We start from the raw sequence: 20,660 nt of genomic DNA, 5'->3' as shown, positions 1-20,660 counted from the left end.
TTTAGAATGAAGGGTTAAAATGTCGCTGTCTCTATTACTATCAACTTTTGACTCCCTATTTCTTCCATCCCAACCAACACCAAAACGAAATACCATTATTTGCAGCATCTTCAATAGAAGTAAAAAACAGTCCGATATTCGCATACCCATTGCATAGCCTATTTGTGAAGATGACAAAGTTTTTCAAGAATAGTAAATTCACTTCAAGGGTTGAGATTTGTTCCTTCAAAGACAGAATCAAATTGTTTTCAAACTTAAGCAGATCCTTCAGATTTACCAGAACACAATCAAAAAATTTCACCAGAACTTCACCACTCATGACATTGTTTGGTTCTAAGGAATGTTTTGCCCAATCAATAAAATCTTCTCTTCTCCAATTTCCACCTTGGAAGCTTCAACCTTTTCAAGAAAATCATCTACTACATGATCTAATTTCTCGTTTAGACTTTCAGATCTTGGAAAGCTATTGCTACTATTTGTGAACCTGAATTTGGGACTTTGAAATGAGAAAGAAGATGTCCGATGAAGGTGATGGGTGGCGATTGATTGAAGAAGAAGAGATAGAAAAACTGATGAAGAAGAAGACTCTGGTTTGATAAATATTGTCTGAGGGAATGAGTTGAGGGTTTTGTCCAAAACCTCCCAATTTACTCGGGAATGATTCCAAAAATAGCATTCCAATAGGCTTAACCCAAGCAACAAATAAGGGATTTATTCCATTTTGTGATTCCCAAACCCTTTAACCAAGCAGCCCCTAACATAAACATCCTCACTAATGACAATCTTGAGGGCAGAGGTGGAATTTGATTATTTTCTCTCTCCTGAAACACATTTTATATTCATTGTCCACCTCAATTGGGTTGGACCTGAAACTATCTACTTAGTTTTAGGGGAGGTATAAGGGATTTTCGGAACTTCAGGGGAGGTCCTTGAGACTGTCAGAAACCTCAGGGGAGGTTTCTGAAATTATCCCCAAAATGTATAGATCTGCATTAATCATAGGAATAATTTCAGAAAACTCCCCTGAGTTTTTTAACAGTTTCACTTGATACCCTCAAATTTTAAAAACATCCCACTTGCCTTTCCTACTTTAAACTTTTTGTAACATTTAAAACCCATTTCAAAATATAATATTAAAAATTTCATTTTGGGATAAAGAATACAATTTCATCCCAAATTGCCCCTTCTCTTGGGATTTCTTAATTGTCATAACATACAAAATTTAACTCTTTATTTTTTTTTTTGTAAATTGTTCGATATTATTTTTTAACAAAAATTAAAAAGTTAATAACAAGATGAAAAAACTCTTTAATAGTTTTTGCATCATTACTTTGGACACGAAATATTAAGTTGCTCAAAATTATGAATGATTTACAATACTCTTAAGAATAACTTGCAATAATTTACAACCATAATAATACCTCATTGCACTAGCTTCAAAACAATACAAATATGCTATATTTTGTCCAATCAAAATAAATCTTCATACTTTTTATTTTTATTTTTCATTTGTTATTAATGTACTCACATTATTTGTAATAAAAAATAAAACAACAAAAGGGCAAATTTGGAATGATATCATATTTACTCTCTCAAAATGTATTTTTTAATATTATATTTTAAAGTGGATTATAAATGATACAAAAAGTTTAAGGTAAGTAAGATTTTTTAAAGTTTGAGAGTGCCAAGTGAAACTGTCGAAAACTTCCAGAGAGGTTTTTGAAATTATCCCTTAATTATATTCTTTGCTGTTACTTTTTTAAATTTTATTCTGTGGTGTATACATGAGTCTAAACAGGCTATGCATTAGACATCTAAGAGGAAAAATATATTTGGGTATCAATAATCAAGTTCCATTCATTCTCTGAGTGGTTAAGATTAAAATATCAAAAAGTAGAAATCTTGAATTCAAATTTTTTTTCTTACTTTTTAAATCACATCCCTTCCCTCTTATTAAAAAAAAAAAAAAAGAGTTTTGTCCACTATTTGTTTCCCCTTCTCTTTTGTTGTGTCTAAAAGTAGGCAGACAAGTCTCTAAAATTTTCATAGATAGACATTATAACATGAGATTGTTGATGCCAAATCTTGATGTTCAATGCTACATTGGAAAAGCAAAGTATGAATTCTTGGGCTTGACCAGAAAATTTTATTTTCCCATACAGATGTTTTTTCCTTTTATTCCAAGGGATAAAATTTTTTTTTTTTTTTTTGCAGCAATCTATATACTGATATTCTCAACTTTTGGAAAAGGTTCTAAAATGTCTACCAGTACAAGTTCCACTGACTCAATCTTTTCCTTGATTACTTGCTGTGTGACAAATTATAATATTATCACATGGACCTTTAATTTCTTAGACATACTTTGTAACCATGTTTATTTATAAAAGCAAAAACTACCAAACTATACACAAATTGTAACGGATGAAATTTGAAAATTAGTAGTCGTGAAAAATTGAAGAATGTTAAATGGAGGTGGGTACGAAGGTGGTTTATGGCAGTACCATGTATGATTGTGAGGAATAATGAGAGGGACCTTTTGAGTTTTGGGATAGTCTACCAATGTGGCAAACAATATGATTCCATTTGGAAGAAAATGCTTCTTATCCTCCCATCATCTACCAATCCTCGCTTTTTGATGCCATGAACTTACCCTCCCCAATTGAAGGCTCTTTCGATCAATGATTTTTACTGCTAAAAGTAGTGACACCTACACACCTCAATTGCCATTGGTGTCTCCGTATTGTGGCCTCCATTTCATGGTTTCCAAGTGGAAAAATTAATTGCCAGTATTTACCAGCCAATGGCCATTGAGTGGCAGTCCAAAGTTATGATTGGTCTGGGGCCTCTCAGCCGCCTGACCAATCTCGATGTAAACATTTCCCAAGTGTTCTTTCTTTTTTTTCTTTTTTTGGGACTGACATGATGAATTCTCATGACATTTGTTTATTTATTCTTCTTGTCTTGTACCAGACCTACTCAACATTAATTATTCCTTGCCATTCCATGACTCAGACTCACCGCAACAGTAATATCTGGGGGGATTACGGTAATCAATTTCTAATCATTTTTCCTCCAATTTTTAACCACAAAAAAGGTGCTGATAAGATAAATTTACCGGCGATAAAGAAGAACGAGACAAAAATAGGACAATGCAAGCAAAAAGTGAAAGGATACCATGTTTTTGAATTTATCACCAAATTTGTTGCTTCTTTAACGCTAAAGATTCAATTTGTCGGATATGTTTGAAGAGGGCTGACCCTCGTCAGAGCCATATTTCGTGGTAACAATCAGCTTGTATTCGTCTTAGCTGACCATCATTAACTACTATTGGTACCAGCTTTGTTTGGATTGTATTTTTATAGATTTTTTTTATAGAAAAATTACTATAACGATTCAATACATGTGAAATAGTAAAAAATTAATTGAAAAATGTGATCATGAAAAACACAACAATTTTTTTTTTCTTTTTTTGAAAAATTGCTTTCCAAAGAAAGCCTAAGGTTCCCCGGATTGACAGCTGGAGCGAATTTCTAGGGAGTGTGATGAGTGGAAGTGACAATAATCGTGGTAGTCTAGTAATTAATTTGACTAATTTCCTCGAAACAATTTCCTAGTCAAAACATGAACGGTGTATGACTATTCATTTACGTTAATTAACAGAGTTTGTTCGAATTGCTATTTTTAAGGATTTTTTAATAAAAAAATATTGTAGCAATTTGATGCATATTAAGTAAAGAATTGGATTGCCATCTTTCAAAGAAAAATTGTTACGTTTTCCGTGAACACATTTTCTAATCACTTTTTTACCTCACATACATCAAATCGCTACAGTAATTTTTCTACAAAAAGTCCAGAAAAATGCAATCCAAACAAGGCCTAATTGAAAAAATGTGCTCGCAAAAAAAATTAAGTATTTGTGGGAGCGCTGATGTACAACTACAAAGGAAATTTGTCAAATGAGCATTCAGTCGAATTCAGCAAATAGTCAAATTGCCTTGTCGATGACGAAAGGTTGAGCTGAGCTAATCGTTGGTGGAAATAACAAGTGAATTTACTGAATGCAAACACAGAAGCGTACAAGAATGAGAAAATTATTGATCAAAGTAAAATACAAGGAGACAAAAGAAGAATGATGATAGTCCCGCTTTTCTTTCCACTTTCCAAACCCAAAAACCAAACATTTTCAATTGCCTATTGAGTAAATCCATGATGTGGTCTCGTACCCATATGAGGTAAGTATTATGTATGCATGGCTGCTAATCATAATTAAGTATTATTTATGAACAAGAAAGATGGTGCAGCAAATTTTTTAAATATGGTCTCAATTTGGTCTTGGATCCGGTGGCCACTTTCTGGCATATCGTACTTATCATCTTCCCCTTTCTGATGCTCTTTCTCTCTCAACAAGTAATTGTGAATGAAAATCATGATATTTCACAAAAAGTAGATTTTGTAGCCGAGCTTTTTAGCAGCATGCAATCTGCTAATGTGACTTTGGTCTCTGGATTCATGAGTACTGGTTTCATCCGCGTCTCAAAGTCAATCTGAGCGTCTCTGGAATTGGGTAGTAATCCCCTTTAACATCTGCTTTTGACGCCACGGTGATTAAATAAGCAAGGCACTTTCATGAGCTAGCAAAAAAAAAAAAAAAACCAAGGCATTTTCATGAGCACGACGGCGGTTTGGGGAGTTACCATCAGCTATGACTCTTCTTGGACTTTGCATTGTCATTGTTTGACCTAGCTAAGCTAGGCAAGTAGTACTTCAAGTAAGTACTGGCTGGATGCAAAAACTCCCAAGCACCGCAATCATATTTTGTACTACTAGATTTGTATGCATACCTTTCTGTCTATTTCACCCTCTATCTCTTTCTTTGTGAATTGTGATGGGATTCAGTGTAGGGGTAAATTACGAAAAACAAATAGTTCCACGGATCAATTTTGTGGGATAAGAGTAAATCGTCTCTCTCAAGTATCTTACCAAGTAGATATGTAGAAGATGAAGAAGACGGGATTTTTTTTTTTCTCTTTACATGGAGAGGAACCAGCGTATTTTAATCTGATGCTAATAAACAGTTCTGACTGCATTGGTTAAGAAAGGAGCTGCAATATTCATTTCTTGATCTGTGCTAGTAAACAGATTTTCTACACTGACCGGGCAGGTTCCTCGTAGTCTTTATTGAGGCAACTCAAAGCAAAGCGCATTTAACTATGGATATAATCCCACCGAATACCTAAGACTTGATCATTGCACTAACTAAATCCCATGGTCCAAGATTATGTTTATGCCAATCCCATAATCACTATCAGCCAAAAGGGCACCGGACGCCATCTCTACAGTGAAGCACATTAGAGTTAAAAATGGCATTGCAATAACTCTTGGTGTAACAAGATAACCAACAGGATCTGCACCAAGAACTCTCAATGTGTGTGTCAGTTTGCTCAGAAACTTACATGGTGTCCAATTCTGCAGCAAATGCACTCCCAATACATCCTGCAATTACAATTGATGTGACTACAGGACTCAGCTCCCTTGAAAAAACTAGGGCTAAGACCCCACCAACAGCTTTATTCAGCCCTAACCTGGTGAACTCTCTCACAAATTGTATGGTGAAGGCCATTCCAACAAAAGCTGAAATTAAGAGACAGACACCTACAGATTTAGATCCAACCTCTCCAGTTGTTGGAGGGTGTTTTTCCAGCGGACTTTGCCCTTTATAGTCCCCCTAATGACTTGCCCTGCCAAGATAAGAACAGATAATCCCCTCCACAAGTACCTTGGTGATGACCATTTGCTCCAGCTCATGATTCCAGGCTTGGTCATTTGTGTTCAGTCACAGAGATTGGTCTATCGTCTTCAGTCACAGAGATGCATGGGTGACCATCATTTGTGTTCGGAATCACAGAGAGTATGTACTGTCGGACTGCACAAGGAAACTTACAAGTCCAAGATCCTAGAGTTAAGTCGAGCTTTCTGGCAACTTACTTTGACCGTAGAGGTTCAATTTGCGCTGAGGCGTAGTTCTTTCCTTCAACTTTCTTGGTTTGGTTGAAGGCCTCAACAATCATAAGAGGAAATCCAAACTGAAGGGTGAAGTCGTGAAGATTTGTTAGTATAACACCAGGTAGGTTAATATATCTTTGCAGTTGGAATTATGTACATGTTATGTGGATATGTACAACTGTATATTCCAAGACAAAATGGGGGTTCCGGAAGAAATAAATTTGTAATTCTGTACTTACATCATATTGATATGTTTTCTGGAATTCAGGTTCTTGGTCCTTTCGTACCCAAGACAAATTGGGGGTGGTCCAGAGGAAATAAATTTGTATTTCTGTACTTGCATCATATTCATATCTTTTCTGGAATTCCCGTCGTATTACTACGTGAACATATCTAATATCAATTGCACTTCTTTTAATCTGAAGGTTATGCGTCCCATTTCTGACTGCAAAGTTCTCCAAGAACAAAAATGTGGACTGGGGCGTCTGCGGTTGCAATGTCAATCGGTCCCGTGCGGTGGGCGACTGGAGATTAAGTCGGAGCGGGTCGGATGAATCACAGACGACTATTTGAAGTCCTGTTAAATTTTAAATAGACGGCTGAAATCGAGCCTAACAGCTACAACTCTGCATGGATTTTTTTTTTTTTTAACAAAACAGAAATCAATATTATTAATAGACTAATTAGAAATGAGCAAATTATCCGGTTAGCCACTAAATTTTTGCGATCGTCGAGTTTTGGTCACTCAATTATTAAAAGTCTGATTTTGACCACTAAAATGTATAAAGTTAAGGCTCGAGCTCATTCTGTTAGATTTAGCCGTTAAGTTCGCCGATCTGTCTGTTCACGCGATTTCCAAGACAAAAGGCAGGTCAATTTAGGAAGAGTCTCCTAGAAACGAAGAGAAGTACGTTCAATTGCAGCTTGGAACAAGGAGTCGTTTTGGTGATTGAGCTTGGACCTGGGCGTCAAATTCCTCTTTCTAATGGCTGCGGCGTGAGATAGGGATCCTCTCGTATTCGCAATGCCAGGAGCCGGCGGCGTGGGTGAGACCAAAATTTCCATGGAGGACAAACAAACACAACACGGCGCTTGCTACTGCAATACTACGCTTATCCTGTCTTCGCCCTTCTACGGTTTTACCTCAGGCCCTCAACCTAATCTGGGCTCCCTAATCCATTTTTCAGCTTCTATGTGTAGTGCATAGATTTCTTTCCAATTTTAAATATTTTTTCTTGACGTAAGCTATAATATATCTCTAATAATTTTAACTTATCAAAGTGGAGTAGTATTATGAAGTAGAGCTAGCTCATATAATTAATAAAATCAACTATTCTCAAGTTTAAGATGGCAAGGGCTTTGGGTCAATTTCTCTTCGTCTAGGTGCTGTCGTCAGTGAGCGCATCACTCACCCAAGTCTGTGCGTTGCTGATGTGCCAGAATAGCTCCGGCCCCCGGGCCCTACCCAAGTTCTTGAGCTCCTAGACGGAGTTGCTGAGCCGGTTCACGCTGTCGGCCATCTGTTCTAAGCAGTCCCTCAGAGCTGCATACTCTCTACCCTTCAGTCCTCTGAATTTGGGGAGCTTAGCCACGAATGCTCTAGTGGACTGAACCCTGTCTAGGCTCACGGACAGAGCCGTTTGGGCCAACTGGTTCGGGCTCCTCTGAATGGTCGAGGCGAAAGTCGAAAGGGATTTGACACACAGAGATTGATAGGCAGTGGTTCTACATTTGGCCCGGATGAAGCTAGTGGCTGCGGCTGCGGCATCTGACTTGGCCGGAATCCACGAGAAGGACAGACTCAAAATTAGTAAAGGCAGTATTGGGTAAGCCATCTCCCTTTTTTCTTTTTCGCCAGAGCGGATGGATATGTATGTGATAAGAAGAGAGGGTTGGGTGGGGGTGAAGACCGAAGGAGTGTAGGATCCATTCGCAGCATCACTGAAGGCAATCTATGTCTCTATATATAAAAGGAAGACGAAGCACAGATGCATAGGAGAGGAACAAGAGATGCAAGTGCTACGTTGAACTTCCTAAATTGACCCTGCCTTTTGTCTTGGAAATCGCGCGAACAGACTGATCGACGAATTTAACGGCTAAATCTAACCGAATGGACTCGCGTCTTAACTTTATACATTTTAGTGGTCAAAACCAGACTTTTAATAGTTGAGTGACCAAAACTCAACGATCGCAAAAGTTTAGTGACCAACCGAATAATTTGCTCAATTAGAAATCGTCTAAAGCAAAGCAATATGCACTAATGGCACTGGTGAAAAATACATAAAACATATCATAATTATATCTAATTTGAAAAATCATTAGATATAAAGAGTTACAAAATATAAAAAATTACACAACGAATCACAAATCATTGAATTTGACCAATTGCACGAGTTGCTCCATAAATATCTGTAGATACTCAAAATTGATGCTGAGATTTGACGAGAAGACTTGAGAAATTTCAGATCTAACAAATCTGAAAAATCTTAAATCTGAGAAAAATAACAAAAATTAAACAAAATTCCCACTAAGATAGTTTAGAAGAGAAAAAAAATTCTTACTAGTAAAATATTAGGAGAGACAAACCTCTCATTGGAATATTTTAGGAAAGAATTTATTAAATGAAAAATAAAACAAAGGAAGATGAAAGGAGACTTTGATTTGAGGTCAAGATTTCCCTCCTTATGAAAGAAGAATGGTAGCAAAGGTTGAGAATAGAGAGGAGGTAGAGAGAACGGATGTGTAGAGAGAAAAGAAGCCAAGACACAACTCTGCATAGGTTGATTTCTCTGTAACCACACAAAAATTCAACCGGAAAAATATGCACTACTGCATGTGTTGGGATAATAACTAGGAACAAAATTTCAGAAGTGCTTGTAATTCTTTTATTTTTTTTTCAAGGATTATGCTAAATCTACTCCTATCCATTACAAAAAAAAAAAAAAAAAAAACTCTAGCGAGCACATCATTAACACCAAAAAAAAAACTCCACTGTGGTGGAGCCAATCCACCACGGCCACGCGTCAGTTCGGGCAGGCTCACCTTCTAGCTCGGTCAGATCAGCTTGGTCAGGGTGGTAGTCAGTTCGCACAGGGCTGTTGCCCCTCCTACCAGATGGGCCTGGTGGGCCGCATCCCCCGAACTTTTCGGAGCCACCCAATGGAGCCATATGAGGTATCCTTCTCTAATAAGACTCCGTTTCCTATAATGAAACTATTACTCCGGAACCTATAAATACACTCCCACAAAGCACAACAAGGTACGCCATCCACAGTATTTTATACTGTTGCTGTCCTCTTAACTCTTACTGACTTGACCGTCGGAATTACACCGGGGAACTAGCCTTGCTGTTCATCTCTCTTTGCAGGACAGTTCGCTCGCTTAACCCATGTTAGTTCGTTTCCTCTCAGTTTGCTCAGCTCACCGCAGCTCAGTTCGGATCGCGCTCTCGGCAGTCGCATCACCCACAGCACTCGCTTTAATTACAAAACTAACCTAAAAAAATGGCCACTTCAATTGAATCTCAATTAAAATGCAATTGTGAACTTCCTTTTTAGTATAGGTAAGATATAGTGATTACTTTTGGGCTTACGGTGAAGGAGTTGTCAAATTAGAGAAATAGGCAAATATATTTGCAAATTCTCCTTATTTTTCCAACTCGGGAGCTATGTAATATATTACACAGGAAACTAGGACTAACTCCATGTTACACTCCTAAGCTTATATCACAATTTTACTCTGCACTCTAAATTTTAATTTTGGATAATTTGCATTTTAAACTCTCAATTCTAAATATTTTGCACCCTAAACTCTCAAATTTATTCCATTTAAATCTAATAAATGACAATTTCAGCCAAATTAACAGCATAGAGCCAACAAATTAATGACAATATGTCAAAAGTGGTGAAAAAGTGCCAAGAAATCGTAGCAAAAATAAAACCATATATTGTTATTAATTTGCATTATCTTTTTCTCGTTAGTTTTACTAATAATATTAGTGATTGAAACTATATAAATTAATGATAATGTGCCGAAACTAGTAAAAAATGCTAATGAACTGCAATGAGAACAAAATAGTACATTATCATTCATTTTTACCATATTTTGTCACATTAATTTTATGAATGTAATTATTGATTGGATTTACATTGGCCAAGCTTGAAAATTTATGGTACAAAGTATTCAAAATTAAAAGTTTAAGGTGTAAAGTGTTTAAAATTGAAGTTTAGAGCGCAAAGTGAGAAAGCGTTTAAAGGTGCAAAGTGGAATTAGCCCAGGAAAGGAAACTACTGAGGAAACAACAGAACGATCAAAGTAATTGAGTTGGGCATCAAGCACATTCTCGTGCAGAAGATCTCCCATTGCACTGTCAAGATTGAAGACCAGTACCTCTACGCATCCAAGAGCTTATAATGATCATCAATCGAAATGGCGTTCCATACAACTATTATGATCAGTTAGTCGCTTCATCTTCATTTCTATTGCAATTCATACTGCTGTATTACTTTCTCAGCCTTGGTAACTGCTTGAGTGTGGTGGTTCGGTTCAACAAGTGACTTTCATAAAGGAAAACCAAAGGCCCGGCACAAAGTATATATCCCGCGGACAGCTGATTCTGACATTCAAATCAAATCCAACCATTAGGCCATCTCTTCTCCACATACAATTTCATCTTCGGGAACCATCTCTTCTTCTTTGGCGAATTACCTAGTACTGTTGCATTCTTGTTCTTTGCTTTCCTTCTTGTAAACTTCCACAACAATCCTCGTCGGTTATGCGTAGGGGGAGTTTCATATTTGATTGCTTCAATCTTTGAAACGTAAAAGAAGTCCTCGTCCTCATCGTCCAGTAGTGGCGGAGTAACGATTTCATCGCCACTAGTGCTAACCGTGTAGAGCCTTTCGTACTTCTGGTCAAGTGACTGTTGGGGTATATTCCTTGCTAACATGGGAGAGGCACCACCCCAGTTATTAGTTCCCAGAGATGGATGTTTGGGTGCCCTGAACTCCCGAAATGATCCAGGGCGTTGGGGTGTCCCAAACTGACGAGTTCCACTCACGGTGCCCCAGTAATTTGTCAACGAACATGGGTGCTGTGGCGTCCCGAACTGCCGAGTTCCGCCAAAGGTGCCCGAATGATTATTTCTTACCGAAGATGGGTGCTGTGGTGTCCCAAACTGCCGAGTTCCAGTAACGGTGCCCCAGTAATTTGTGGCGGAAGGTGGGTGTTGTGGTGTCCTGAACGGCTGGAGTTCACCGCCCCAACGATTTGAGCCCAGAGATTCATGTTCTGGTGTCCCAAACCACTGAGAATCGGCTCCCCGTTCCATAGATTGGTGCTGGGGTGTCATGAAGTGTTGAGGTTCACCCCAGTGACTTTTCCCCATAGATGGGTGTTGGGGTGTCAAGAAGTGCTGCAGTTGCCGTCGCCTATTCTCCATTTTTTTTTTTTTTGGAGGTTTTCACGCAAAACTTTACCTGGACAATATGCTCTGAGCGTTAGAATGTTGGTTATTTATTCATTAGGCGGAAGACAAAAGTTCCATACATTCGATGTACTTTTCTTGGAACTTGGAAGTGGCAAGACAAACTCACTGTATATTTTGTAGAGACGTTTGGGACCTTCGGCCAACCAACCGAGAATCTTGAAATACACAGGTCCAAGGCCGGCCTGTGGTTATTAATTCAAATAAAATTTACTGGACTATTGACCAGGGTCTTCATTACTTAATTGAATCCTAACAAGGAGAAATTTTGAAAACGAAAATGAGCAAAATACCAAAGTCAGGCGGTTGCTTCAAGAAAGTCCTGATGCAATTCTTCTTAGCAGTACTGTGAGAAAATTCTTTCCATATGGAAGCAAAGACACTGCGTGCGTAACGTGCCTAGTTGGTAGGTCCTAATTATCGATATCTTGACCAGATCGTACTGATTTAGTTGGCCGGGTCTAGGCATTGTTTCAAAGTAGAAAAAGAAAGCAGTTTATATACCACTCATTAGCACCCTAACTACAAATCTCATATTCATGCAGACGTCTTCTCATTTGCATGGAGACTAAGACAGGCGGGATTCGCCTGGGTGGGTAGATCAATCAGCATGGAAATGTACTCCAAAAGGAAAAGGCCAACGGCATAAAATCTGTCGACGCATCAGAACATTGTCCTTAGCGCCTCCATTATCAATACAAATTAAAAGAAGCTCAAACCTATGCTAACAAAATTTAAGGTAAAGAATCCTTAAATTTACTGTTTACTTATTCGATACAGAAGAGAGAATGCTACTCTAATTTAAGGTCAGAATCGCATGCATTCAACCGTATCATATTTCTGTCCAACATGTATTGTCATTCACGACCACAAAAGCAGCCTGATTAGTATCGAACAAGAAATGTCAGAATCTCAAATCTACACGCTGTTCAGCTAGAACCATCAGCAACTTCCAAACTGAGAGGTTGCCTTATCCTTGAAACACCATACTTGATGGAGAACTTCTTTGTTCAATATGCATAATTTAGTCTGAAATGTCAATAAGATGAAGCGCATGGCAATTTTGCACCAAGAAGAACCATAACATTAATTCAGAGTCAGGGATATAAATGATCAAAAGTTACATTGCTATTAACAGGTCAAGATCCCATCTATAGAGCAATCTCATGCTTCATCTAGTTCTTTCTTCATATACTTGAAGTAGTCATATTTTATGACCACTCTGTTACTTTGCTTCAGCCAGTCTCGTGCGCAGTATTTCTGGACTTGCTATCTTGTTCACACTGCAAGTATAACATGCCATTATTAACATCAAATCACTATTAAGAAACAAGAATAAGGCAGCTTGGTGCAGCACAAGCCCAACTCCAATAGACAACTAACACATAAATTATGCAATCAGAGGGGAAAAAGACACAAAAGTCACACGCTTACCATAAGAGGCTATCACCACTAGATGATGACTTTTCATAAATCCATTCTGGAACTAGCTCTCGCAAGAGTTTTAGTTGCTCTTCAACTTCCCCTGTATCAGTATAAAGAGGAACTTAATGCAAATTCCATAATGTGGAAGACTAATTTTGAAAGATGAGTGATGAGGCTTACTTCTATCAACTACATGTAATTGGTTAGAAATTATTTTGTGCATAAGCTCTTCCTTTGTTATAACAGAACGCCTGATTGATTGAAATAAAAAGTAAATCATGTCGAACACCCTGGGCAAGCTAGTAAGCATCTGTTTCCGCCATTTTGCCTGTGAGATAGCTGGATCTTGCTCCAAAAATGCCTTTCTCTCTTTCTCCCTTATCTGCAAAGATATTTCTGTGTCTATTAGACTGCAGAATGCAGGTGTGGAAGTAGCACAGATCTTAAATCAGATATACAATAACAGGAATTCCAAATCTAACTTGGGTTCATTAAGCATGGCATACTGAAAAATCACATTATAGTGCATAAAAAATCTATCAGCGGATGCAAAAATTAGAACATTTACCGATTGTATAAGATTATCAGAAAGAACATCCAGAACATCACTATCAACTGATGAAAATTCAGCCTCCTGGACTTCATCATCACCCGCTGCACTCTTCACTGGATTGTCAAATTTGAGCGACCGGCTACGCGATGGACGCCTAACAAGTTTGTTAGGCAACTGATTTAAATCATCATCTGGGCTCATGAAACATCTTTTAGGTGGTTGAAGAACAGGTGTGGCACTCATCAATTTTACTGGAGTAGAGGCGGATCCTGAAGGGGTCCCTTGAATAGCAGCAGTTTCTTTGGGAGGACAATCTGCACCCATGCAGGAACTTGTGTCTTTTACTGGGGTTGCAGGGGGTGGAGAAAGTGGGCAAGCCCTAGTAGATGAGGATTCAGCAATTCTCCTCATTTTCGAAGGTACTTTTGTACAATTTTTTGGATCGAGATTTATCTGGGCAAAGTCTGGTTCAGAAACTAGAGATGAAGCATGACCAGATACAACTCGCTCTTGTTGCTTACTCTCACCAGTTTCATAGCCAGTAACCTTAGGTGAAAAGTGCCTTGTAAAAGACCGAGATAAATGAGATGCTGCAATTGGCTGCTGTTCCGATAATGCAACAGCTTGTGTCTCACCAACTGTCGATGATTCTGAGATTCTTGGTAAGTTAGTCTCAAGAATTGTCTTTGACTGATTAAATGGTTCTGGAAGTGCTTCCTCAGGAACTTCATCACCCTGTGAGGAAAAACTCATGATGTTAATATAGCAGCATGAGTTAGTACCTCGGGATCACTTATTCAGGGCTGGGCTGCTGATATAAGCAGGCATCAGTTTCTTTTATTGTTGTTCCTTGTTAAAAAGTAGTTTAAGCTCAATTTCCATCCCTAAGATACAGGAGTCCATGGATTCCTGCAGTCTAATAAGGGAAAAAAAAAAGGAATGTCCCATACAGCAATTTCTTGTTACTTAATTATCACTTGCAGCAAGAGTATCTGCACTAAGAATTGGCTGACCATTAGTCATCTGTGGTGTTGAAAAGGTCCAACTTCTCTATACAGTCAGCTCAGCTTGTGTCCTTATTTAGGAGTATAGCATTAGTCAGAACAAGCTCCTTGCCTCAATTATATTATTGCATATGATATGAATGGACAAGGAAATGTACACAGAAAATTTCCCAGCTTTTAAGAAAAATAATTATTTAAGGAAAACGGAAATATGAAAGAAGAAAATGAAAATGTTAAAACCTCAAGAATCAAATATATTAAGAGCACAAACTTTACGCCAGTACTTCGAGTAAAATCCTGCATCAGATTGTTAACTAAATTATTTTCTTTGCTGTTTGGAAGAGGAGACTTCCTATTCTTATATCCTTCTCCAGGTTAATTTAGGTTGTCCCCAACTCTCCATTATGTGGCCGGGGATACCTTTTTTGCAACTTATAGATCTCCAAGCCACACAAACATGGTAATGAAGAGACTTCATGCTCTAGATTGTATAGACAAAAAGAAATCCCTGGTCTCCAATTAACTACGAATATTTGAAAGAATTTCACAAGATAAAGTGACAAGAATCCCTAAGATGAAAAAAAGTTCTGAGATTACTTTCTTATGTTTTGCTGGAGTGGCTAAACCATTTTGATTACATTATCTTGGCCATCTGCAAATATGGAGCAAACAGGGGAGATGAAAATTGGGAGGTGGTGGGAGCAACAATATGCAGGGCATTGTAATTAAAAGGACGCACTTTACTTCGTAAACTCGTTGAAGAACTGCTGACAAAAACTAAAGCATTTACAGGAGTACTACTAGATCAAAAGCAAAATGCTTACCCCGGGATGAGATTTAAAGAAATCTAAAAGCCGAGAATGGAAGATTTTCCTCAGCTGGACATTGCCACCGTCTGATTTCTTCTTTACATTTTTCTCGAGTTCATCAACGTGCAAAGCAATATATAGATCCGGCTTCATACAGCTGGTGCGCTCATCATGCATCAAAATCTTCTTTATCTCAATAGCCTCAGGCAGAATAAACTTAAGCTGAGCCAAATGGCTGTAAGTAAACCTCCTAAAACAAAGAACCCAAATAGCAAATCAGCCAAAACCCAAGTATCGAACAAAATAATTTTTTTTTTAAATCTAGCATATTTTACTGATCTCTTTTGATACCTATCCGTCAAGCACTCCATTTTGGGACTAATATTGGTAAATGTAGTCGTTGATCCCTTCATCCGAAGAAGCCGAATTGAACTATCCAGGCTACTAAAGAACTTATCCAGAATGTCATACCTGAAAACAGATTCAACCAGATTTAGAAACTAACACTTCTCAGAACAGTATCCCAAGAAATACCAGAGCATCACAACTTTTTATCAAAGAAAAAATAAAAGAAAATTTGGATAAAATCCAAGAAAGCATCAAAGCATTTCATCAAAATAAGTCCAAGGAATAAAAAAAAAAAAAATCTTCAGAAGAACATACTTTTCTGGAAGCTTGATCGAGTTGTCGGGTTTGTTTACTTTAGCAGGAGAAGATTCGGGCCAGGAAGGGATCCGCTCTTTGAGGGCGGCGGGCATAAGCGGGTCGGGTCTGGGTTTCTGATGCAGAGCCGGTTCTTGGAGATTTTTTGCAGCCAATCTTACTTCTTTCAAGGAAAGAGCAGCAGCGCTGTTCCGGGTCCTGCGAGGGGGGACGATGGGTTTCTCGGGGGTTTTGGAGCTCCATGGACTTGGATTTGGATCCGGATGCGGATGAGGTTGGGGATTTTTATCAGATGGCGTTGGAGTAGAAGAGTGCAAAATTTTCTTGGACTTGAACAAATCCAATGGCGAAGGTTCAGTGGATTCCATTGATGAGGCAGTGTGGTTGAGCAAAGCGAGTGCGAGATGAAAGGGGAATAGCGATGGATGCTGGGAGGGGAGCACAGCCGAGGAGGTATTCTAGGGCTTTTGGCGCGAAAAAGGTAAGGCTTGGCGCCAAATTTCTCCCGGGGAAGGAGTAACGGCGTTAGATTATTGTGGGCTATGGCGCTGCACCGTCTGTTACTGACCCCGCTGCAAACGTTCTATCCTTTTCGTTGTTTTTGCATTACTGCCCTTACAATTAGTACAGTATTAAAGAGTAAAGTCAAAATGGAACAGGTATAACTTGGCATGCTCAGTCATGGTCCATCTCGTCATTATTTCTGTTCCCCCCCTTTTTTTTCCAACAAATATTCCTATTTTAGTATTAGGATTTGCCAATTTGCTTCCTTGAAAGAATAGAAGGAACAGGGAAAGACAATGAGAAAATGCTAATGATAATGCAATTTGAGAGGAGCTAAATCCAAACTATTCTACTCTAAATCAATACATTCCATGTATTAATACTTTGTATTACAAATATTAAAACCAATACAGAGTGAAATGGTGTATATTAAGATTATTTCATTGAAAAATTCTTTTAATGATAAAAAATTCTCAAGTATGAATTTCATTTAAAATTTATGTTTGGTTTTTTTTTTGAACATAACTATTTCATTGACAATTTAAACTAATCAAATTTTACTACTTCATTCTTTTTAGGAGTTATTGAAAAAAGAATCACGAGTTATGAGTTTGGATTTACGAATTTCATACATATGTTTCCTAATTTTTACTATAGATTCGAATTTTTATCAAATAATCTAGTCATTTATCGTAAAATAATATTGTAGATAGATTAATAAAAGTGTCTCTCTTTTCACCAATTTACCCAGAAAAGAAAGTCAGTGTCAATGAATGAATGAATGTATGAAAATAAGTTTCTTTCTTCTTTCTTTCCCCTTTTAAGAGAGAAAAAGAAAAACTTAAAATTGATCGCTCACTCAATAATCAATAAATATGGTGATAGCTTTTGATAGAGGAAAACATGATGTTGTTGATCATAATTTTGAGGCATTAGAAGGATGATCTTGCAATTACGTTCATAACAAAAGTAAGAAAGAAAAAAAAAAGAGTAATGGCAGCAGCCTAATAGCAACTATACAAACACTTTCCCAGAATCCAGAAAGCTGGCTGCCCTGTCGAGGGTTTTTCAAGGGTTTAACATCAAGGGCTTCAAATTACAACACACTCACCCCTGAAAAAGGCTTATCAAATCCGCTATGAGAAGGGTTTCATCCATTCTCGGAAAGCTCCAGCATCACTCCAAAATTTCTTTCTCATTTCCTTCAGTTGATTCCATCTCCCACATATCGTCCCTCCCCAACCCTACGCCATGCACCCAAAACCACCCATCAAAATCCCATCTCAAGAACTTCTCCAAGGCCGATGCTTTACTCTTATCCAATACTAAATCTCAAGGTTTCACCACCCTTTCTGACCAAACCCCTATGGCCCCTCATATGTCTTCAAGACAGAGAAAAATAAAAGAAAGATCCCAACTTGAAGAGGCGTTCGAGTCGGCAGAGACCACTGATGATATGCTCAAGGCATTCAAGGACATGGAGGACAGCTTTGATGAAATTGAGCTTGGATTAGCTTGCTTGAAATTAGGCCTCAAACTTGACCAAGAAGGTGAGGACCTTGAAAAGGCTTTATCTTTTGCTACTAGGGCTTTGAAAGTTCTTGATAAAGATGATAAACCCTCTTTGCCTCTTGCTATGACTTTGCAATTACTGGGTTCTGTATGCTATAGTCTACGACGGTTTAATGATAGTTTGGGGTATCTTAATAGGTCTAATAGAATATTGCACCGGCTGGAGGAACAACGTTCTTGTAGTGCTGATGATGTTAGGCCTATTCTTCATGCTGTTCAATTTGAATTGTTTAATACTAAGACTGCCATCGGGAGGAGAGAGGAGGCTATTGGTAATCTTAGGAAGGCATTGGAGCTAAAAGAGATGATGTTAGATGAAGACTGTAGGGAACTTGGAAAGGCTAACAGGGAGGTAGCAGAGGCCTACGTCGCAGTTTTGAGTTTCAGGGAGGCCTTACCATTTTGTTTGAAGGCCTTGGATATCCATAAAACGCAATTGGGACATAACTCGGTGGAAGTTGCTCACGATAGGAGGCTTCTTGGAGTTATTTATACTGGACTTGAAGAGCATGAAAAGGCACTGGAGCAAAATCAGTTGTCTCAAAGGGTCTTGAAAAGTTGGGGTTGCAATTCTGAATTGCTCCGAGCTGAAATTGATGCTGCCAATATGCAAATTGCCTTAGGAAGGTACGATGAGGCCATTAATACTTTGAAGGGCATTGTACAGCAAACTCCTAAGGATAGTGAGGATCGAGCTATGATCTTTGTTTCCATGGCCAAGGCTTTGTGTAATCAGGAAAACTTTGCAGACTCTAAGAGGTGCCTTGTGATTGCTAGTGGAATTCTTGACAAGAAAGAAGCAACGTCGCCTATAGCAGTTGCTGAGGCATTTATGGAAATATCAATGCAGTATGAGACTATGAATGAGTTTGAAACTGCAATATCCTTGTTAAAGAGAGCGCATGCAATGCTTGAAAAGATTGCGGAAGAGCAACATTCAGTAGGAAGTGTCTCTGCAAGAATTGGCTGGTTACTCCTCCTGACTGGGAAGGTTGAGCATGCGCTTCCTTATTTGGAGGATGCAGCTGAGAGACTAAAAGAGAGCTTTGGATCCAAGCATTACGGGGTTGGCTACGTGTACAATAATCTGGGTGCAGCATATTTGGAGTTAGATAGACCTCAGTCTGCTGCACAGGTTTTTGCTTTTGCAAAGGATATCATGGATGTTTCCCTGGGTCCACATCATGCAGACTCAATCGAGGCATGTCAAAACCTTTCAAAGGCATATGCTGCCATGGGAAGGTAATGGAAACATCTTTATTGGTGATTTTGTATATAATGTCTCTCAGAACATTCTGATCTTAAATGCATGACCTGTTAGTATTTTTACTTTGTATGGTGCTTAGGAATTATTTGGTTCTCCTTTGAGAAAATTTTGTTGTATCAAAGTTGCTGAACAGAGGATTGGGACCCATTTGGTATGCTTGATTTCGGAACTGTTGTTTGTGCTTCTAATATTGCTTGTCAGTTATTTACTCCTTGCTGATGTTCACAATTTCTTAGAGTTCAATTTATGCTCCAGTTTTCAATAGTTTGATGTTCGTGGTCTCCGTTCATCAATCTTCCGGGAAAGAGATGGAAGAGCTAAAAGCAAGAAATATAGTTGTAATGATGTGTAGTATGGCTTCAGATGTTTGAATCTTGATTTGACTATAGTCCTAAAAAGTTGGTGAAATGTTTAAGCTGATTTTCTTAAAAGATTTCCTTAGTGAGCTAAATACTTAACCTGATTTATGTGGGACGCCTCTATGAAAACTTATAGCGGACAACACAAATCTTGTGAAGAGGGATAAACCGGATGGTGAGAGTTCGTCAAAGTTATGTATTGCTTAGCAATATTCATTGTACAGTGGCTCGATCTCTCTTGTGATTTTCTTTTTACTAGTGGTTGAATAGTTAGTTAAAATTGGTTCTCGGATTTTGCAGCTACCAGCTAGCAATTAACTTCCAGGAGAAAGTAATTGAAGCTTGGGAAGGCCATGGTCCAAGCGCGGAGGATGAAGTCAAAGAAGCTCAGCGACTCCTGGAACAATTGAAGAAGAGAGCACTTGGTGCATCCTCGAATGAGTCTCTGATGAAGGCATTACCTTTGCCTCACACGATAAATGCTGTTTCTGGTGCAAACTCAAAAACTGGTCTTTCAGTTAATCAAGCACCGTCGAGTGCATTATGAGCTGTTAAATCTTGCAGAATTAAGCTTTGAGTGAACAGCTTCTGTACGAGTTTTTTTCCTGTTACATATTTGTGTTTCATTTCATTATTTGGCTGCCGATAACAATAATCTAGTTCCTTAGAGATGCCTAGAGATTAACAGAAGCTAGAAATTCAGCAGTTCTTCTGAAGTCTGAAGGTTTACATACTTGTGTTTCATTTCTTTATTTGACTGGATTGACTTTATAAGAATGAAATATCTGCGAAACTGCTGTTGACACCGACTAGATGGATTTTGTTCCTAGGAACTAAACCCAATGATTCGGCCTCTTTGCCTTGCTTGGCCTCAATGAGTTCATTTGAGTTGAGTCAGACAACATATCGAAGCTTGATCGTGTGGGCAAGGCATATAAGATTAGGCCGATATCAGGTCGCTTACAGAAGATGTTCTAGTGCGAGTTTGATTGCTTAACCAATAAACCCTTAATTGT

The 20,660-nt window shown here is 38.3% G+C and overlaps 2 protein-coding genes and 1 pseudogene across 2 annotated transcripts; 1 reads left to right on the top strand and 2 right to left on the bottom strand.

Annotated features, from left to right (window-relative positions):
* Positions 1–5,188: 5,188 nt before the first annotated feature.
* On the bottom strand, positions 5,189–6,103 carry LOC113696200 (protein TRIGALACTOSYLDIACYLGLYCEROL 1, chloroplastic-like; annotated as a pseudogene).
* A 6,446-nt stretch (positions 6,104–12,549) lies between these two features.
* Positions 12,550–16,486, bottom strand: LOC113715197 (CDT1-like protein a, chloroplastic). Its single transcript, XM_027239442.2, has 7 exons — positions 15,943–16,486; positions 15,631–15,750; positions 15,295–15,529; positions 13,482–14,201; positions 13,094–13,295; positions 12,923–13,013; positions 12,550–12,771 (listed from the first exon to the last, which is right to left on the bottom strand). The coding sequence occupies exons 1-7, from the start codon at positions 16,308–16,310 to the stop codon at positions 12,714–12,716; spliced, it is 1,794 nt and encodes a 597-aa protein (XP_027095243.1). The 5' UTR covers positions 16,311–16,486; the 3' UTR covers positions 12,550–12,713.
* A 947-nt stretch (positions 16,487–17,433) lies between these two features.
* LOC113715190 (protein KINESIN LIGHT CHAIN-RELATED 2) lies at positions 17,434–20,453 on the top strand. The gene is made up of 2 exons (XM_027239434.2): positions 17,434–19,260; positions 19,945–20,453. Exons 1-2 carry the CDS (start codon positions 17,585–17,587, stop codon positions 20,189–20,191), a joined length of 1,923 nt encoding a protein of 640 aa, XP_027095235.2. The 5' UTR covers positions 17,434–17,584; the 3' UTR covers positions 20,192–20,453.
* Positions 20,454–20,660: the final 207 nt, after the last annotated feature.

The sequence above is a fragment of the Coffea arabica genome, chromosome 1e (assembly GCF_036785885.1).
Source record: "Coffea arabica cultivar ET-39 chromosome 1e, Coffea Arabica ET-39 HiFi, whole genome shotgun sequence".
Lineage (NCBI taxonomy): Eukaryota > Viridiplantae > Streptophyta > Magnoliopsida > Gentianales > Rubiaceae > Coffea > Coffea arabica.
The sequence above is the reverse complement of the archived record's forward strand: the minus strand, read 5'-3'. Positions and strand labels throughout refer to the sequence as shown.